This window comes from Microcaecilia unicolor, chromosome 9, assembly GCF_901765095.1.
Source record: "Microcaecilia unicolor chromosome 9, aMicUni1.1, whole genome shotgun sequence".
NCBI classification, from domain to species: Eukaryota; Metazoa; Chordata; class Amphibia; order Gymnophiona; family Siphonopidae; genus Microcaecilia; species Microcaecilia unicolor.
The window spans coordinates 152,360,639-152,378,989 of record NC_044039.1 but is presented as its reverse complement, the minus strand read 5'-3'; the positions used below and the strand labels follow the sequence as shown (position 1 = coordinate 152,378,989).

Below are 18,351 nucleotides of genomic sequence, written 5' to 3'. Positions count from 1 at the left end.
TTTAAAGGAGAAAAGTGGAGTTCAGAGGACAAGAGGAAGGTGCAATCGTGAACTGCAGCTGTTATCTGTGCTGGGGAGGTTCCCGAGTCCTTGCTGCACTGTCTCATCGCATCTGTCCCTCCCTCCGGCCCATGGATGAAAAGCCAATCACAGCGCGTTTAGCTGACACCCGTGACAGCTAAACGTGCTGTGATTGGCTGAGAGAGACCTGGAGGAGGGGCATTGAACGTGCTGCTAACACCCCTGTTGTTTTTTGAGTGAAGGACGTCCATTAAGGACATCCTTGGCATGTGCAGAGCAGCCAGCATAACACTTGGCTGCTCTGCGTATGCTCAGCTGGCCGACTGGCTTGGAAGGAAATTGTATGCAAATGAGCTAGCAGCGAGCAGCTCATTTGCGTACGATTACCTTGATGCATGCCCATTTCTTACCAATTCACTAAGGAATTGGTAAGGGAAGGGCTTTAACGTTTTTGTTATTGCATCTACCCCTTAGTCACTTTGGGGCGTTTTCACTAAAGCTTAGCACGCTGTGCTACATGATCCATAGATATAAAATAGGATGTTAAGCATTTACAAGCAGATGATCAAAACCCAGCGCTGTTCCAAACAGCGTTCCAAATATAGCGCTGGAACAGCGCGGGGTGTTATTAGACCTATGATCAGAGATAATTGCATGCAAATTTAAGCACGCAATTATCTCTGATCATGGGGTAGAAGTGCGGGAGAATTGTGCCTGAGCATGCGCTCAGCATAATCCTTCACTTGTTTTGACAGGTCTGGGCTGCCCCAAGCGACAGGGGGGCTGGAGGTCTGTGCAATTTGTCTGCAGTGTTTCCAGATCACAAGGGGGCATATCAGGGGTGGAATTAGGGCGGGCTTAGGGCATTCCTAACACTCGGGCATTTTATAGCCGTAATGGAACAAAAAGAAAACGTTTAGGGCTAAAACTTGAACGTTTTGATCTCGACCCGTTTTTTAGAACAAATAAGGCACAGAAAGGTGCCCCAAATTAACAGCTGACCACTGGAAGGAATCAGGGATGACTCCCCCCCTTGCTCCCCCAGTGGTCACTGACCTCCCCCCCCCCCCCCCCCTTCTCACTCCCCAAGGATGGGAATAAAAGTAGTACTTACCAGCCTCTATGACAGCTTCAGATGTTATAGCCAGTTCTATTAGAGCAGCAAGCCAGGTGCCTGGAGTAGTATAGTGAGTGGTCAGTGCAGTGGATTGTGGAGAAGGGCGACCCAGGCCCATATCTCACGCTACCTGTCTGTCACACTTGTGATGGAAAGTGTGAGCCCTCCAAGACTGACCAAAAATCTACTGTACTCACATATAGGTGACCCCTTCACCCATAAGGGCTATTGTAGTGGTGCACAGATGGGGGTGGTGAGCTTTGGAGGTATCAGCAGACAAGATAAGGGCATAGTGGTTAAATGTGTATCTGGGAGCTTTTATATGAAGGTCACAGCAGTTCCCCATTGCTCTCCTGGGATGTCTGTGTTGGCTCCTTTTACATCCCAATGGCTTGATTTTGTGGGTTTTGTACTTGGACGTTTTGTTTTTTGTTTTTTTCGAAAATGGACAAAAAAAAGATAAACGCACAGAGCACAAAACCATCTAACATGTGGCCATTTTCGAAAGAAAAAAAAGACGTTTTGCTGTTTTGAAAAAGGCTATATTTCCTATTCAGATTTGGGACAATTAGCGCAAAATGTCCAAAGTCCAACTTAGACGTCATATTGAAAATGCCTCTCTATAGCCCCTCCAGAGACTAACTCCTCTACCAATGTCCAAAGTCTTTCAACCTCTTCTGGAACTTATCTTTCTCCACCTTGATATCATCCCTTATGAATTACATAGTAAATGACAGCAGAAAAACTGATTAGCCCATAGACTGCATCCTGTTTTCCTTCTTTATTCTCTAGCACTTTGGATAGATGCAATAAAAATTCCCAGGCTTAACAGCTTATCCTTCCCTTCCCATCACCAGCCATCGTGCCTTTTAGTCAGTCTCTTGATCCTGTCCTACCCATGGCCTCTAGATCTTTTCCAATCATGTGCAAATTCTCAGTGCTGCCTCCAGTATTCCAGACATTATCTTCCTTTTTGGTTCTAGAATTGGAACCATAATAAAGGAAAGGGAGCCTGTCCATGTGACGACTACTGAGCCACAAGGTCTGCTTGCTTTTGTATAAGTAGGAAATAGCGCATAATCAGTTTAGTAGACTTGTCATATGGGTGCTGCGTTAAATTGAAGAGTATGTTCTTCCTGATGCAAAGAAAATGTTGCTAGAAGCGGAAAAAGATGTATATATTTCCAAAGGCCATGCACAAATTCTGTTTTTCTTTTCCTCTTCAAGGTTACACAGTGTGGGCTCATAATCTTATTGCAATTGCCCGTCTCCGTGGCTCCGATTTGAAAGTGCTAGAAGTGACAGAAGAAAGCATCGATTTTGATCAAGGTGAGCTGGCTGATCAGGATGTTGATCCAGTGCACAACCTTATTGAGCAGGTATCTTTAGGATTGGGACGACCTTGGCATGCAGTCATGGACATTGAACTGCTCAGTGTCTTTACTGAGCCAGCTCGGCACTTTTACAGGGAGATGCAAAGCTTCAGCGAAGGCGTTTAACTTTTTTTTTATTATTATTATTATCATTTACCTTTTCCTGTGGTTACATATGCAAGTAGGGTCCTATTATGTTTTTTTTCAGTAGTGTGAATTAACCCATTTGTGCTGTGACTAATCAGTATTAGCTATATAGAATTATATATGTATATTCTACTTCTTGATCAAAGAGTGTAGTCGGGTATTGGTTTAGAAGTTGACAGTGGCATGGTTTAGGGCTTTCACGGTTAATGGACTATTCCGCCACAACTTAAGGAGGTGCAACTGGAGGTTGTCTGAGATTGCAAGCTAACTGCTTTTTGCCGAGTAACTTTGCATTTGCAGTGTTTTACTATTGTGTCCAAGTGCTGTGCTCAGGAGCCAAATTATTATTTTTTAAATATCAGTAGCCCAGTGGGTATGTATACGATGCACTGTTGTCATGCAATCTAGTAGCATGCTGTTTACTTGGTAAAAAAAAAAAAAAAAAAGACAGACAACTCGGTCACTTCTTTAGAAGGATAAACCTTAAACTTTTTGTTTCATATATGTATATTTTTGAAACATGAATTTCTGTAGCCTCCCAGCTTATTTTCTTTCTAGTATAATACTAGTCACTTGTGTCACTGGGCAGTGTTTTCAGTATCTGCCTAATTCCTAGAGTATGAGTCTTTGAATCTTAGACCTTCAGTGGTCTATTAACTTTTTTTTTTTTTAGTTTGTCCACACAAATTGGCTTTAGAGAACAAAATACTCTTGAGTGGGATAAAATATAAACTTAGATACTTAAATTGGAAATCTTATCACTAACAAGCAAACATTAGTCGTGAAATCCCTAGCAACTAAGTCACTGGATTTTCTCTGTCAGCGCCTGTGTCAGCTGCCAAAGAATAGATTAAAAATGAAGAAGTGCCCACATGCTGGCAGGGGCAGGCCGACATCTGGCCAGCCAGATACTGCTAGATTGTAATATATAAGGTCGAATTTCGACCTGTGGTACACAGCTGTGCTGTGGCTCAGTCACAACCTCAGAACTTACACAAACATGCACCTGTTTCACTGTGAAGAGTGAATGTACAGAATAGGAAGAGGAAACAAAAGCTTGTTCTATCACAGGTATGAGCTGCTATGATGCATGAAGAACATTCCATGAAGTTTGTTTTAAAATCTTGTTATATCTGAAAGGCTTTAAAAGCTGATTTAACTGTTTCAGGGCAACCGCGGTACAGACGTGGTCTCTGTGAGACTTCCACCTGACCCCAGTTTTAAGTGGTACGAATGTTGTGCATTTAATGTTAAAGGACAGTCTGCAATAATGACATAAAAAGTGGCCAACCTGGGTGCCCAGCAGTGCTGAGACCTGGCTGCTCTATGTAAGCTTTGGAAAACAAAATTTATGCAACAGATGTCCAGATATGATTCTATTTATGGAAAAAGTTTATATTGTTTTACAAATGGTTTTACCATCTTATATTAAAAAGATGACCTTTGACAGGTGTGCGCTGTTTTGTCTCCAGTGAGCACATACCATGCGGCTTTTATATGTACATCAGTAGAGTGGATCCGCTGGCACAGTGTGTGAATATGCCAGATGTGGTGAGATTTTATCTTATGAACGTGATCAGATAACTAAGTACTTCCTGACAGAAAATATAAGGAAACCAGCCGAATGTTTGAAATGACTGATGTTGTATGGTTCATGTTAAATGTATATTCTTTTAATCAATGAATAAAGCATTAAAAAGTGTTTGTTGTTTAAACATTTTATCGTATCGACAAAAGCATTTTTAGTGGACAATAAAATGCAGTTGTGAACATCATTGTCCTCAATCTTCTTAACCACATATCACACAAGGTAAAAAAAATGACTTTGGTTTTTGTCTAGTGCCATTTTATTTTCCCAAAACAGTATTTTTTTAATTAGCAATAATTTTAGTTTGATGTAGATATTATTTGTATTTCCTAAATTGTTTTTTAGTAGATATTGAGTAAAACGTTTGATCACATGTAGTATATGGTACCTTAATATTGGCAATCTATAGATAAACGGAATGCTATTTGCCTTAGTCTTCTGTACACTTTCATGGGTTTCATGGTAAACATAATTTTTAAAAATTAATTGTAATTATGAAATATAATTGGTGATTTATTAGTGAAATCCCTAAGACACTAGATTTTCTCTGTCAGCTGCCAAAGAATAGAAACATAGAAACATGACGGCAGATAAAGGCCATATGACCCATCCAGTCAGCCCATCCTCTGTAATCCCTAATTCTTCCTGTTCCTAAGCGATCCCACATGCTTATCCCATGCCTTTTTAAATTCTGGAACATTCCTCGTCTCCACCACCTCCATCGGGAGGCCATTCACGCCTCCACCACCCTTTCTGTGAAATAATACTTCCTTAGGTTACTCCTAAGCCTATTCCCTCTTAACTTTGTCATATGCCCCCTCATTCAAGAGCTCTCCTTCATTTGAAAAATGCTCTCTTCCTGTACATAAATGCCCTTGAGATATTTAAACGTTTCTATCATGTCTCCTCTCTTCCAGGGTATACATGTTGAGGTTCATAAGCCTGTCCCTATAATTTTTGCATTCAAGACCGCTTACAAATTTCGTAGCCACCCTCTGGACCGACTCCATCCTGTTTATATCTTTCCGTAGGTGCGGTCTCCAGCACTGCATGCAGTACTCCAAATGAGGCCTCCTCACCAGAGACTTATACAACGGCACTATCACCTCCTTCTTCCTGCTGGCCATGCCTCTCTTTATGCACCCAAGCATCCTTCTGGCTTTGGCCGTCGCTTTTTCTACCTGTTTGAAAGCTTTAAGGTCGTCAAACACAATCACCCCCAAGTCCCGCTCTTCCTTCGCACACTGAAGCACTACACCCCCTATAGGCCTATACTGTACCGTTCCCTTGGAGTTTTGCGACCCAATTGCATGACCCTGCATTTTTTGGAATTAAACCTTAGTTGCCAAATATCGGTCCATTCCTCTAGCTTCGCTAGGTCCTTCCTCATGTCACTCACACCCTCCAGGGTGTCCACCCTGTTGCAGAGTTTAGTATCATCCGCAAAGAGACAAACCTTACCAGACAGCCCTTCCGCAATATCGCTCACAAAGACGTTAAAAAGAGCCGGTCCTAGGACCAATCCCTGTGGTACTCCACTGATGACCTCCTTTTCTTCAGAGCAAGCTCCATTTACCACCACCCTCTGTCTCCTACCATTTAACCAATTTTTTTCCCAATCAGTTACTCTAGGTCCCACACCGAGGGTACTCAATTTATTTATGTCGCCTGTGCGGAACCGTGTCAAAGGCTTTGCTGAAATCCAAGTATACCACATCAAGTGCCCCTCCCACATCCAACTGTTTGGTCACCGTACTGTTAGGTCACTGAATAGATTAAAAATGAAGTGTCCATATGCAGATGAGTTGTCATTTTTGTCAGCAGATAATACACTATATGTAACCAGCTGTGCACTTATAAAATTATCCCTTTCGTGTATAGATAATATAAAATAGCACCTACAAAAAGTTTTGGGAACATGACTCATAAAAATAGATTCCTTAGAATAATGTCCAGTAACAACAATACTCCAGTACAAAATGACAGCTGTGTACATTTCTTCTGGAAATGCCTACACATGCTCCGTATGCACTTATACACACGTACAGTTTTGTAAAGTGCATTTTATATATGTAACACATGCTTTAAGAATCTTTTGAATCCCTCAATTGTTCAATGTATGTTAGATAGGACCTGCTCCTTGGTATTTCATCTACCCATGTCTGGCTCCCTAGTGGGATTCTTGATTTTTTGCCACACATTTTAGTCGGTACAATGACTCGCTTGTTTCACTCCCCTCATGCTTCTGGCTTGATGAAGCAGAGAAAGTTGATTGCAGGTTATGCCAGCTTTAACATCCATTTGGGATTGTTTTGTACTGTGACAGTATGAATATCAGAAGTCTCTCTAGCTTTCATGCCCATCTTAGGTACTCTCATGGGTTACTTTCTTTCTATTTCCTTATAACAACTGTTGGTTGTTTGCCTGTGCCTAATACTCTTGGGGGTCACTGATGTTTAAATAATGCTTAGGGAGCTCATTTAGCTTAGCTGTTTGTTCAACTGTTGCCTGGATAAAGTAATAAAAGCTTCTGCCCTGGAGTCTAGGTTGACAGCTTTGAGTTGTCAAACAGCAGAGATGAATTCTGTTCTGTGCCAAGGGGTATTTGTGTGTTAGAAAATATTACACTACGCCATTTTTTAATTTGAATTTTTTTTTTTTAGAATGAAGGAGGAAAGGTTCCTTTCAGGAATTAGAAGAGAAACAAGACAAGGGCCTTGAGCTGCTGGTTGGCAGTGTGATACCAGGTTGCTTAACAAGCAGTTCAGAAGCTGATTGGTCAGTGTGCTGCTTTATGATGTTAGGGATAGCCACACTACTCCTATTTGATATTTAGACAGAGTGGAGGCATTTCCTATTGGTTAAATGCCCTTTTATTTCCTTCAGTGATTCATGAAGGAAACAAACATGTATAGTTATCTGAGTTTTTTTTCTATTCTAAATATCTAATACATGGTATGTCCTTTGTTCCTTTTCAAGTCTTATGGGGTATGTTAGCGTTCCATTTGAAATTTACATTTTCCTTACTTATTTTAAAGCAGTAATACCACCTGCATCATAATTCAGGAGAGGCAAGGGGTAAACAGACTATCAGAAAACTTGGGTGTCAGCCAACCTTTTTTTAAGCACCAGGGTAAGTATATTTATAATTGCTCTATTGGGAGGCACCTTTTTAAGAAAGCTTGTACTTGTTTTTCTCTTTCATTTTTTTTTAACCATTTTCCTTCCTCTACCTTCTGCATCTTTTGCTAAGGCTTAGGCTTATGGCAATGGTTCTTATATATCCAAACAGTCTGTTGTCTGAGATTGTTTTTCAGATCTAAATGAAGAATACTGTGATCTTGTTGCTCCTCTAACCTAGTAATCGGATCTTTCCTTTAAACATTGAGAGCTAACTAAATATACTTTTAAAATGTACTTCATTGGCTCCAAGTAATGTATCAGGTAGGACTACCATAAAATTCCTATTGTGATAGGAAGCATACAGAAAGGCAAAGCCAAGCCACAGCAAAGGTCCAGAAATCAGAACAAAAGCAGTCAAAAGAACCAACTAATAGCTGATAAGAAAAGAATATTTGAGAAGCAATTTTTAATGGCGAGGTGTGTTACATATTGTCCTACTACATAGGTGTTCTGGTCATAGTCTAATATGCTGGGCAGCTGGCTTACCTTTGTAATAGGAACAAATGACACATCTTGAGACAGGAATTTCATTGCACAAAGCATGCCTACACTGGACTCCTTGAGGCCAGTGTGCACTGCTAGAATATGCTGGAAATGTAAAGTGATAAACCTCATTTTAGTATTCATAAAGTATTAATATTAACTGAAGATTCTTTGTTGCAGGCACCATTAACAAAGCAGTTTTGCCAGCTTCTGTTAACTGCTTCAGCCAATGCTACCCTGGCTCAGAATGACAACAGTGAGGAGAGAATTTTGAAAACTTTTGGCCAGTAATCATTTGAGAGAGAAATAATAGATGGAATATTCACAGTCCTGCTGTGTACCATCAGGTGTTATGGGGTGATGAAGTAAGATAGCATGAGGCAGGTCTGACCTGCTAAAGCAGGAGATTCTTCAATTTAAGAACAGAAGAGTAAGTAGTCAAAATATCGGTGGGTTTTTTGTGTTTGTTTTAACTTTTTTCTTATGTTTTCACTTTATTGCCTGTCCTGTATATGCCACAGTCACAGTGCAATGTGGACAGAACAAAACCACATGATATTTTGGGGGATAAGCAGGTGAACAAATGAACTCTTCTGCTAGGGTTGCTGTATTGCAAATACTGCCTCACATACCCACTAAAAATCAACAAAATCCATCACCACCAGAAACCCACTATAGTGGATTTACAAATAACTCCCCCCAACACTTTATCCCTCCCCCTCCCCAGAGTTGCCTGCATCGTGTGCTGGCCCAGGGCAGCAAAGAACAAGGATCTATGCCATATCTTAGAGTTCCTTTTCCACTCCTGTTCCAGTTCTCCTAATATTTGACACAGCAATCACATCACTTAACCCTCCATTGCCTCAGGTACAAGCTTAGATTGTGAGCCCTCCAGGGACAGGGACATACCCAGAGTACCTGAATGTAACTCACCTTAAGCTACTACTGAAAAAGGTGTGAGCAAAACCTAAATAAATAAAACATTAGGGGATGGGACTTGATATACTGCCTTTCTATGGTTACAATCAAAGTAGTTTACATTTACATACAGGTGCTTATTTTGTAACTGGCACAATGGAGGGTTAAGTGAGATGCAGTGGGAATCAAACCCAGTTCACCAGGATCAAATCCCACAGCACTAACCACTAGGCTACTCCTACACTCCATTAGTGCCTCTACTACAGGTCAGCACCATTAGCTACTCAGCCAGGGCTGAGACTGCTGTAGATTGATGATTTAGGTTTGTACCTTGCCCTGTCCTTTTTATCCTCACCTCTTTATTCCCTTACCCTTAATTGTTCTGTCTGTCTGTCTTATCTAGATTGTAAGCTCTTTGAGCAGGGACTGTCTTTTTTTGTGTATGGTTTACAGTGCTGCGTATGCCTTGTAGCACTATAGAAATGATAAGTAGTAGTAGTGTTATCTAAAGAAACATGCATGCTCTTAAACTTTCTCCCCCTGCCATAGAAGGGCTCAAGACAGGTGAGTCCTGCTACATCAGTTACCTTCCCAAAGCTTGTCACATACAGCAGACAAAAAAAGTGAAAACTTCCAGGTAAACTTATAGGAGTCCTGACTCAGCCAGCTGAATGACTCCACAGCGCACTCACCCACCTAACAGGTTCCACCATTCTCCCCATTTAGTTATACCCATATGTATTCCTTTATCCTACATACAGATTCAGGCAACTTTATTGATATGATTGAAAGTCCGAACACAGCCTCACGCTTGACTGTGTATATCTAATGTAGAACATTCACTCTGCTGTGAAATCTATAACTTCTGCTTAAATTAAAGATGGAGGAAAAAAAGCCTCAGATTCGCCACCCAGCCAGCCCAACACAGCAGGCTATAAGACATAGGCTCGGCGTGCCATCATGTAGCTTTAAAAAAAACTCCATCAAATTCTACTCATTGTTATATCCACCAGAAAGTTTCTGTCTCAGTATTTAATCTTTTGATTCACAGTCATGTGTGTCTACCCTCCTATAGATCCATGATAATTTATATGACATACATTCCAAATGATGTGGCTATCGCACTCAAATTTTAATACGGAGAACACCCCAGAAATCACTTAGCTCAGTCCATTATGTTTCAGTGATCCGGACCCAACGGTGTTGACCGCTTTTTATTGATATGACAGTTTGTGTATACACACAGTTCATCACAACCCACCCTCCTTCATTCAGTCGCCTGTACAAGGGCCAACGGTGATATTGACACACGTGTGCCAGGGGGTCGCTGTAGCAAGCTGCTCAGCCAACAAAAGGCTTAAGACTGATGACTGTTCCACAGACTTCCCCAACTGCATACCCAAAAGCTGTTGCAAGAAAAACGTTGAATTGTCCATTGACAATTAGGATGACTTGGCCACAGATATGGATAATGTTATCCAATGGCACTGGGACACATCACTCTTAGAACTTGGGCAGAGACACTTCAGTCTTATTTTTCCACTCTTTTAAATGTATATGTTCTAATAATTCTTGCACCCTTGCATCTTAATGGCTAAACATTTTTTTTTTCTTTCATTCCTTCTTACCTTTGAAATTTTTTCCTAAAGAAGAACTCACCTCCATTTGTTTTCTCTTCTCATAGTACCATTGAGCCTGATCTGGCTAGGATTAGCCTAGTGGTTAGAGTATGGCGCTGACAGCAAGGGTAGGCTAGTTCAAATTTCTCCGCTGCTCTTTGTGATCTTAGTCAAGTCATTTTTTTTTTTAAACTTCAAATTTTTTTAGTGCATTTTATCATATATTTACATATGTAACCATCAATCCATACATAAACATCGAGGTTTGTGTCCATAACTCCGTCTCAACATCGAAACTGTTCAGCTACCTCTAAATACTTGAACCCGTGTATTTACGTTTGTAACAACCCTTCCGGAAAATACACAGCAGGTCATTAGCCTATTTCTTAACTTCGGCTTGGCTGGCTGGCTATCCAACTATTTCTAACTGCAAGGCCCCCGTATCTTTCCTATAGGCCCTGCTTCTACCTTGAACAAGTCCCTCCTCCCGTATTACCTTAGGCAAGTCATTTAACTCTCCATCAAAATTAGATTGTAAGCCCTTCATAGACAGGGAAATACGTAGTATATTTGAATGTAACTCACCTTGAGCTACTACTGAAGAAGGTGTGAGCTAAATCCAGATAAACTCTTCAGTATGTCCAAGGACAAGCAGGGTTTTAAAGGGTGTCCTAGTCATAACAGGAAAATAGGTAGATGGGGTGATCACAATATATGCTTGCTCTGCCTCAGGCTGACACATAATGAGGAAACTTGTTAGAGCTGTGGCAAGAGGGTGCCCAGGGCCAGCTCCATCAGGAGACTTTAGAGCAACATCTTGCAGTAAACGAGACTGCATGAAGAAGAAAATGGTCAAATCACCAAATCTAGGTCTTTCTTTATGTAGGGGGCAGGATGTTGTTCCCACACACACTGCTTTTGTGGTCCAGAAGAATGGGGGATCAGCTGAGACTTAAAACATTTTGGCACAGTTCCAAAAGATTTGTATTTATGCCTCTGCACCCAAGGTTAGAAGAAAGGTATTTGTAGTATGGAAGACCAGTTTGTGCTGAACCCAAGCCACAGCATAGGTGCCAAGTCCTTGATGTAGACCACCTTTGCCAAACTTCAGATGCAGAATCCCCACATTGATGTCTCGGCAGAGAAGACTTCTTTGTAGACTCTCCACACTGAAGTTTTGATGCTGATGTTTAATGCTGAGTTTACAGTACAGAAGAGTCATCGTAAAGAACTGGACACACAGATAATGATGTGGATCTTAGCAAATTTCAGGATGTCATTGTAATAGGAGGACTTCTCATTCCTAAAGGGCTTAGATGGCCAGCTTCCACATTGCAATTAGCGTTCAAGTGACAGAAGGCATTTCCAGAGATTCTAGAGATGAACAATTATCTTTCTTGTCTCTACCTACTCATGTAGCAGCACCTGCTCAAACTGTTATGATCAGTGTTTGGAAAGAATTTTCTTTCTGGCAAAAACCAGGCACAAGCTAATGATGTCTCACAAAAGTTTCTTCTTACTTCATCTTAGATCATTCTAGTTCAAAGATCACAATAGCTTCCCAGGCTTCAAGAAGAGTTTGTGTTTCTCAGTCACTTGGACTCAGGATCAGTCTCCAGCAGATTTTTCTGGGCAGGCTACTGAGGTGTTCTACTAATTGTGGAGGGTGCAGCACTGTACTCCTTATTTTTGTGAGTCATCAATACAAGTAGAAGAGGAATTGTTGACCAGAGTACCATCTAACCCTTCTCCTGCCATTAAGGACTGTGTGTCTGTATAAGGATATTAAATACCCAAATTTCCTCTGAAATTTACAAAATAAGTACAATTTATCATCCCAGCATGAGATGGAAACAAGAATGGACTAATTTGATTTCTTAGAATATTTAGAAATGCCTTTTAATATAGCAGCAGTCCCCATATGCATATTGCTTTTGGACCTTCAGACATGAGCCTGCCAAAACCTTATTTGTTTTCCTAGTCCCCAAGAGAATTTGTAGAAAATATAGTTTAGTCACTTCTGCTTTTAATGAGACCCAGCAAGCAAGCCACTTAGTAGTAGTGGAATTTTGGGATCTACCAGATATTTGTGACTGGCTACAGTTGCAAATTGGCCCATTAGTCTGACTCAATTTGGCTTTTCTTTTGTTCTCAGCAATGAGAAAAGTGAAAAGGTCAAAGGATTTTTTTTTCCAGTAATCCTCCAAGAAAGGATCCTAAAATGTTAGATATTTTTATTTATTTAGATAACTCAGATTTTTCAGTTAACCGTGTTTATCTTTAGACATATAAAGGTATCATCTCAATATGATGCAACACACAGATACTTGCTTACAAAAGATGCAATTTGTTTGCAACACTTTTACTAGACACAGAAAATTCAGTCACAGATAATTAAGGTAGAAGAGTATGGTAAGCATCTCATCATGTCCATTCATGAGATATTTAATACATCAGCTAGAGCTTCACCAATAATAGGCTTTTCCCATGTCTATCTTAATAGCAGATTATGGATCTTTATTCCAGGAACTTGTCCAAACCTTTATTTAAACCAAGATATTCAAACTGCATTACCTCATCCTCCAACAATGAATTCCAGAGCTTAACTGTTCATTGAGTGAAAAAATATTTTCTCTTCTTCATTTTAAAAGTATTACCATGTAACTTCATGGAGTGTCCCCTAGTCTTTGTACTTGTTGAAAGACTAAACAATCAATTCACATAACCCATTCTACTTCACTCAGGATTTTGTAGACCTGCAATTTTTCATAATTTGTTTTGTTTTTTGTTACCTTTTCTAAAAGACGTCAAATATCTTTCTTTGCAGATATATAAAGGCAACTGATTACACATATTTGAGCCTATAATAGAAGAGGCCTTAGAGTGTGTACACCATCTCTTGGCAATATCCAATGATGGAACATTCAATAAATCTTTAAATAGGAGAATACATGAAGGCTCATAATTGAATTGAGTATTCCAGTCCCACAGCAAGCAAAGAACAAACAGTCTAAGTAGGGTAATATAAAAGTTCACTATATCAGATACTTAATGGGTAGCCAATGTAACTTAACAAAATACTTTGGTAATGAACTTCTTCATAAACTGGTATTGAGTGATCAGAAATTCACTACATATGGGGGTACATGTGACAGATTGCTTGTTTTACTGAAATTAAGTGTTAATTCATTTGCAATTTACCATTTTAAAATGAATTGAAAATCAGAAGTTAACTTTAGGGACTGAATATCCATTCCTATGCGAATGAAGTAAAAAGAAATATATTGTCCACATCTAGTCTAAACTCAATATTCATTTCAGAAGTGATATAAATTAATATTGCACATAGATACTCTAGTCAGCGCCATTCAGAAACAGTATTCTCAATGCACACCTGACATATGAAAAGAAAACCAGTTTAGTACTGATCCCCAAATTACATAACTGCATTCGCAACAAACATAGCAGCATACCTTCACTTATATACATGTCTTCCTGTAGCTAAAGCAGTGGTTTTCAACCCAGTCCTTGGGACACACCCAGCCATTCAGGTTTTCAGAATACAAAGAATGGATTTGCATTGGATACATCTGCATGTACTTCCACCACTGTATGCAAATCGATCTTATACATATTCATTGTGGGTATCCTGAAAACCTGACTGGCTGAGTGTGTCTCCAGGACTGGGTTGAGAACCTCTGATCTCGAGAACAGGTTCATAGTGGCACACAACAAATTGGAAGCAATATGTGCTACTCAAGTCGTAATTCACCTTCTGCAAGGCGTAGCATGCCTCATAAATTAATAGAAATCCAGCCTTTTTCTGGCCAGGGCAGTAACTTTCATAGGAGTTCATCTGAATCCAGTAGATGTGAAAGTACCTTACTACAGGGCAGAATGAAAGAGCTGTTAAGTGTTAGAGTGCGAGAGTCTCTTTGTCCCTACTGTAATGGCATGATATATGAAGATGTTTGGTTACATGGCACTAATGGGGTATGTAGTTCCATCTGGTCAATTTTCACGTGAGAAGCGTGTGGCGGGTATTGAAATAACAATGGAATCAAAATGGGCATACTAAGATAATGACATGGGAACAAAGTTTGGCACTGTCCCCACTCTGTCCCCGTGAGTTCTCTCTGATCCCATCTGCACAAGCCTTGAACAGTTATGATTTTATTGAAGTATAAAAAGAAACAATATTCTGTACAACTGGCGGTTTATAAATCACAAACCATAGAGAACAAGGATCAACAAAACCCCTGTCTCCTCTCCCCCCTCACAAATATTCCCTCCACTATCGGGGAAAAACTGAACAAGCCCAATTACTACAGAATGCTACATAGAAAATTCATGCTAACAATACCTCAGTCACACACACACAGAACACAAATGCCAAACATAATAGCTGACCAAAAATGATAAAATATAAACCCAAAATCACAAGAAGCCACACTGAAAGAATGGAAAGAGATGCGTTTCCTCCTATATGATGCAAAATATAAAGATCACACATGCCAGGGATGGTGTTAGGGGAGTGCAACTAGGATAACTGCCCCCAGGCTAGAGAGAGCTGGAAGCCTGCTGGAAGCTGAAGAGGGCATGGCCTGGTAGTGGACTTTGGGGTCCCCTCCCAAATTTCTGCCGTGGCCCCAGCCATGTCTAACACCAGCTCTGGCAGGATACACATTTCAAATCTGACATATTCTAATCACAAAATAGAAAATAAAAAATTTCTTCTACCTTTTGTTGTCTGGTCATTTTATTTTTCAAATCATGTTGGTCCCAGGGCTCTTATTTCTGGTTTCCCTCTGTCTTCTTTTAACTCACCAGGGTCTCCTTCCCATTTGATATTTCTTCTTTTTCCATGCTCAGTATCCATCTTCCATCTCTGTTTACCTATCTTTTCCCATGTTGAGCATTTCCCTTCTCTGTGTCCCCTATATTTCTCTGTCCAGCATATCCACTGTGTCCATCTCCCTGCATTCATCATCACCATTGTCTCTATCCTCAACCCCTGTGTCCAGCATCACTCTTCTGTGCTCCCCCCCAAGTCCAGAATCTCCCTTCTCCCCCATGTCTAACATCTTCCCATTGTCTATATATATATATATATATATATATATAAATAAAATATCCTCTCCCATGTCTGGCATTACCCCTGTGTCCATTCCATATACCATCCACATGAATGTGTTCCTGTCCCTATGCCTCCCTCCATTCCCATCCTCTCCCTTCTGTTTCTATATAACTCCCTGCGTCCAGCTTCTCTCCTCTCTTCCTCCCCCAGACCACTGTGTCTATCTCCCTCCCTCCTTCTACTGTGTGTTCAGTATTTCACTCCTTCCTTCAGTTTCCTTGGTTCAGTATCGCTTTCCCTTCTGTGCTCTCCCCCCTGCAGGTCCAGCACCTCTTTCCCTGCCGTTCCCTCTGCAGGTCCAGCACCTCTTTTTCTTCACGTCCCCCTGCAGCTCCAGCACCTTCTTCCCTTCTCCCTGCAGCTCCAGCACTTCTGTCCCTTCCCTTCAGTGCCAGCTCCCCTCCCTTTCTCCCTGGCAGCTATAACATCTCTGCCCCTTCAGCTTTGACCCCCTTTTCTCCGTCCTGCGGGTCCAGCACCTCTGATCCCTTCAGGTCCAGCCCCCCCCCCCCTCCCTCCAACTGTCCAACACCTCTGTCCCTTTCAGCGCCAGCCCCCCCCCTTCCTCCAGCACCTTTCTCTGCTTCGGGTACAGTGCAGCCCCCCCTCCCTCCCACAGGTCCAGCGCAGCCTACCTTATGCAGCAAAGATGAGGAGGATCCCCACAGGCCTGCTTCATGGCCTTCCCTCTGCCAACTCCCGCCTTCTGACATTAACCTCCTAGCTTTTACTGCATAAAGTACAGAGACCAGCGTCCTTGCCAGAGATGGGGCGGGGATGAAGGAAAACAGACGTAGCAATGCTGGGCTCGTGGTAATCGCTTTTTATTTTGGTGTTTTTTACCGTGGGAGCAAGGCTTTTTACCACTCCTGCAGGGCTGTAAAAAGGTTTCTCCCGCACCCATGGTAAATGGAATACATTTTTTTTGTTATCATGGATTTAGCGCGAGTCCCCATCCTAATGTCATTCTCTAGTCCACACCCTGTTTTTCTAAAATCCATTGTTCCATCAGTATGAACGCCTTCAGCATCATGAGAAGTACATCTTGACTGAAGATGCACTGGCATGCTTTCGTTCCTAGAAGAGAAGCAACTTCCCCTAAGTAAGAACATAATATACCCTCAACAACCTTGTGTGGTACTTTTGTGGAGTGGAGGAATAGCCTAATGGTTAGAGCAGTGGGCTGAGATCCAGGGGAATTGGGTTTGTTTCCCACTGTAGCTCCTTATGATCCTGGGCAGATCACATGGGACTCAATTCTATAAATGGTTCCCAAATTTGGGTGTGAATAAAAATTAAAGCTAATATTATTCTAGAAATGGCGCTCAGAGTTGGGCACTGGTTATAGAATAGCATTTGGTGCTGGGATCTGTGAGGATTTACATCAAATAAAACCTGGTGTAAATTATCTTGCTTTCATTAGGTGCAGATTTCCTTTATTCTGTAAAACTGTGCAAATTCCAGGTCCATCCCTGATCTGCCTATTCTCCCATGGCCGTGCCCCCTTTACAGATCCATGTGTAAAATTTATGCCAACTAATGTCAATAATTATTAGTGCCCAATTATCAGCGCTGATTGGGCTTGTTTATCAAATTGGGTGTATACCCATATTTGTGTGCATAATATTGAGCACAATATATAGAATTAGGATGCTAACCCTCCATTGCCCCATGTACAAAAGCTTAGATTGTGAGCCCAAAGTACATTCATATACTAAATGTACACCTCTTTGGTTGTACCATAGAAAGGTGACATATCAAATCCATGACCCTTTACATCACCAAGGGCAGCAACAAACAGCCAGAATCGGGGATTAGGAGGTGGTCCTGGAGATCTTAAGAGAAGTGGTGTTCTCAGGAGATCAGAATTAGTAGACAAACTCAGTTGTGTATTGCTGCCTTAGGAATGGGCCCTGACCAGTACACTATTAACAGATCTCTTCAAAAAAGGGGGAGCTCCTGTGGATCTATTCACATCCAATCTCAATAACAGACTACCTGTTTCTTTGCTTCAAAGCAGCAGCAAAAGACAGAATAACTTACAGGTATTAGCCCTACTATGGAATTAAAATTTCAGATAAGCGGATCCTCCCATTCCACTAATACCCAGAGCCTTTTGACACTCAGCCCAATGGCTCAGTGATAGGTTCTTATTGGCTAAGGCACAAATAGTTTCCACTTCTGCTGGGTATTCCATTCCATGATTCATATTGTTGAAGCTGACTTTGCCTTTGATAACATGGTAAGCACAGGATCTCTCCTTTCCTCTTCAGTGTTTCTTTCGAACCAAACCTTGAGATTCTCCTATGATGTAAAGACAAGAGCCAGAATGTCTTTTCTTGTTACTTGATTATTTCACTACCTATTTTTCCCATTTCATAGCAAAGATCTTCAGACATTATTAGTTAAGGTACCCTCCAGTGCTATTTCAACTTATAAAACAGCCAGTAAGGTTGCAATTTTAGAAGAGTCCCATCAGTGCAGAGGCCTTCATAACAAACTTTATCTTTCAATAGCTTCAGTTTCTTAGGCCTGCAACATGGCTTTAGCACAGTTGATGAAGCTTCTGTTGGAATCAATAACAATTTTTTGGAAGTGCCTGACTGCCTATAGGATCCCCAGGATCGTTCTAGAAAGCCCCATTTAGAAGGCCAGGTAAATCAGGCACACAATCCTAACCACTTGTGACTAATTGTGGTCACTTTAGTGAGAAATTTATGAGCTTCCAATGCTGTTACCCTTATCTCACTTGCAGTTCTTCTTGA

At 41.1% G+C, this 18,351-nt stretch overlaps 1 protein-coding gene across 1 annotated transcript in view; it reads left to right on the top strand.

The window, feature by feature from the left end:
- Positions 1-4,360, top strand: part of LOC115477944 (F-box only protein 33) — a 36,494-nt gene extending 32,134 nt beyond the window's left edge. The window contains exon 3 of the mRNA XM_030215093.1: positions 2,366-4,360. Coding sequence (XP_030070953.1) covers positions 2,366-2,637 — 272 coding nt within the window. The 3' untranslated portion in view covers positions 2,638-4,360. The remainder of the gene's footprint in view (positions 1-2,365) is intronic.
- The last annotated feature ends 13,991 nt before the right edge of the window (positions 4,361-18,351 follow it).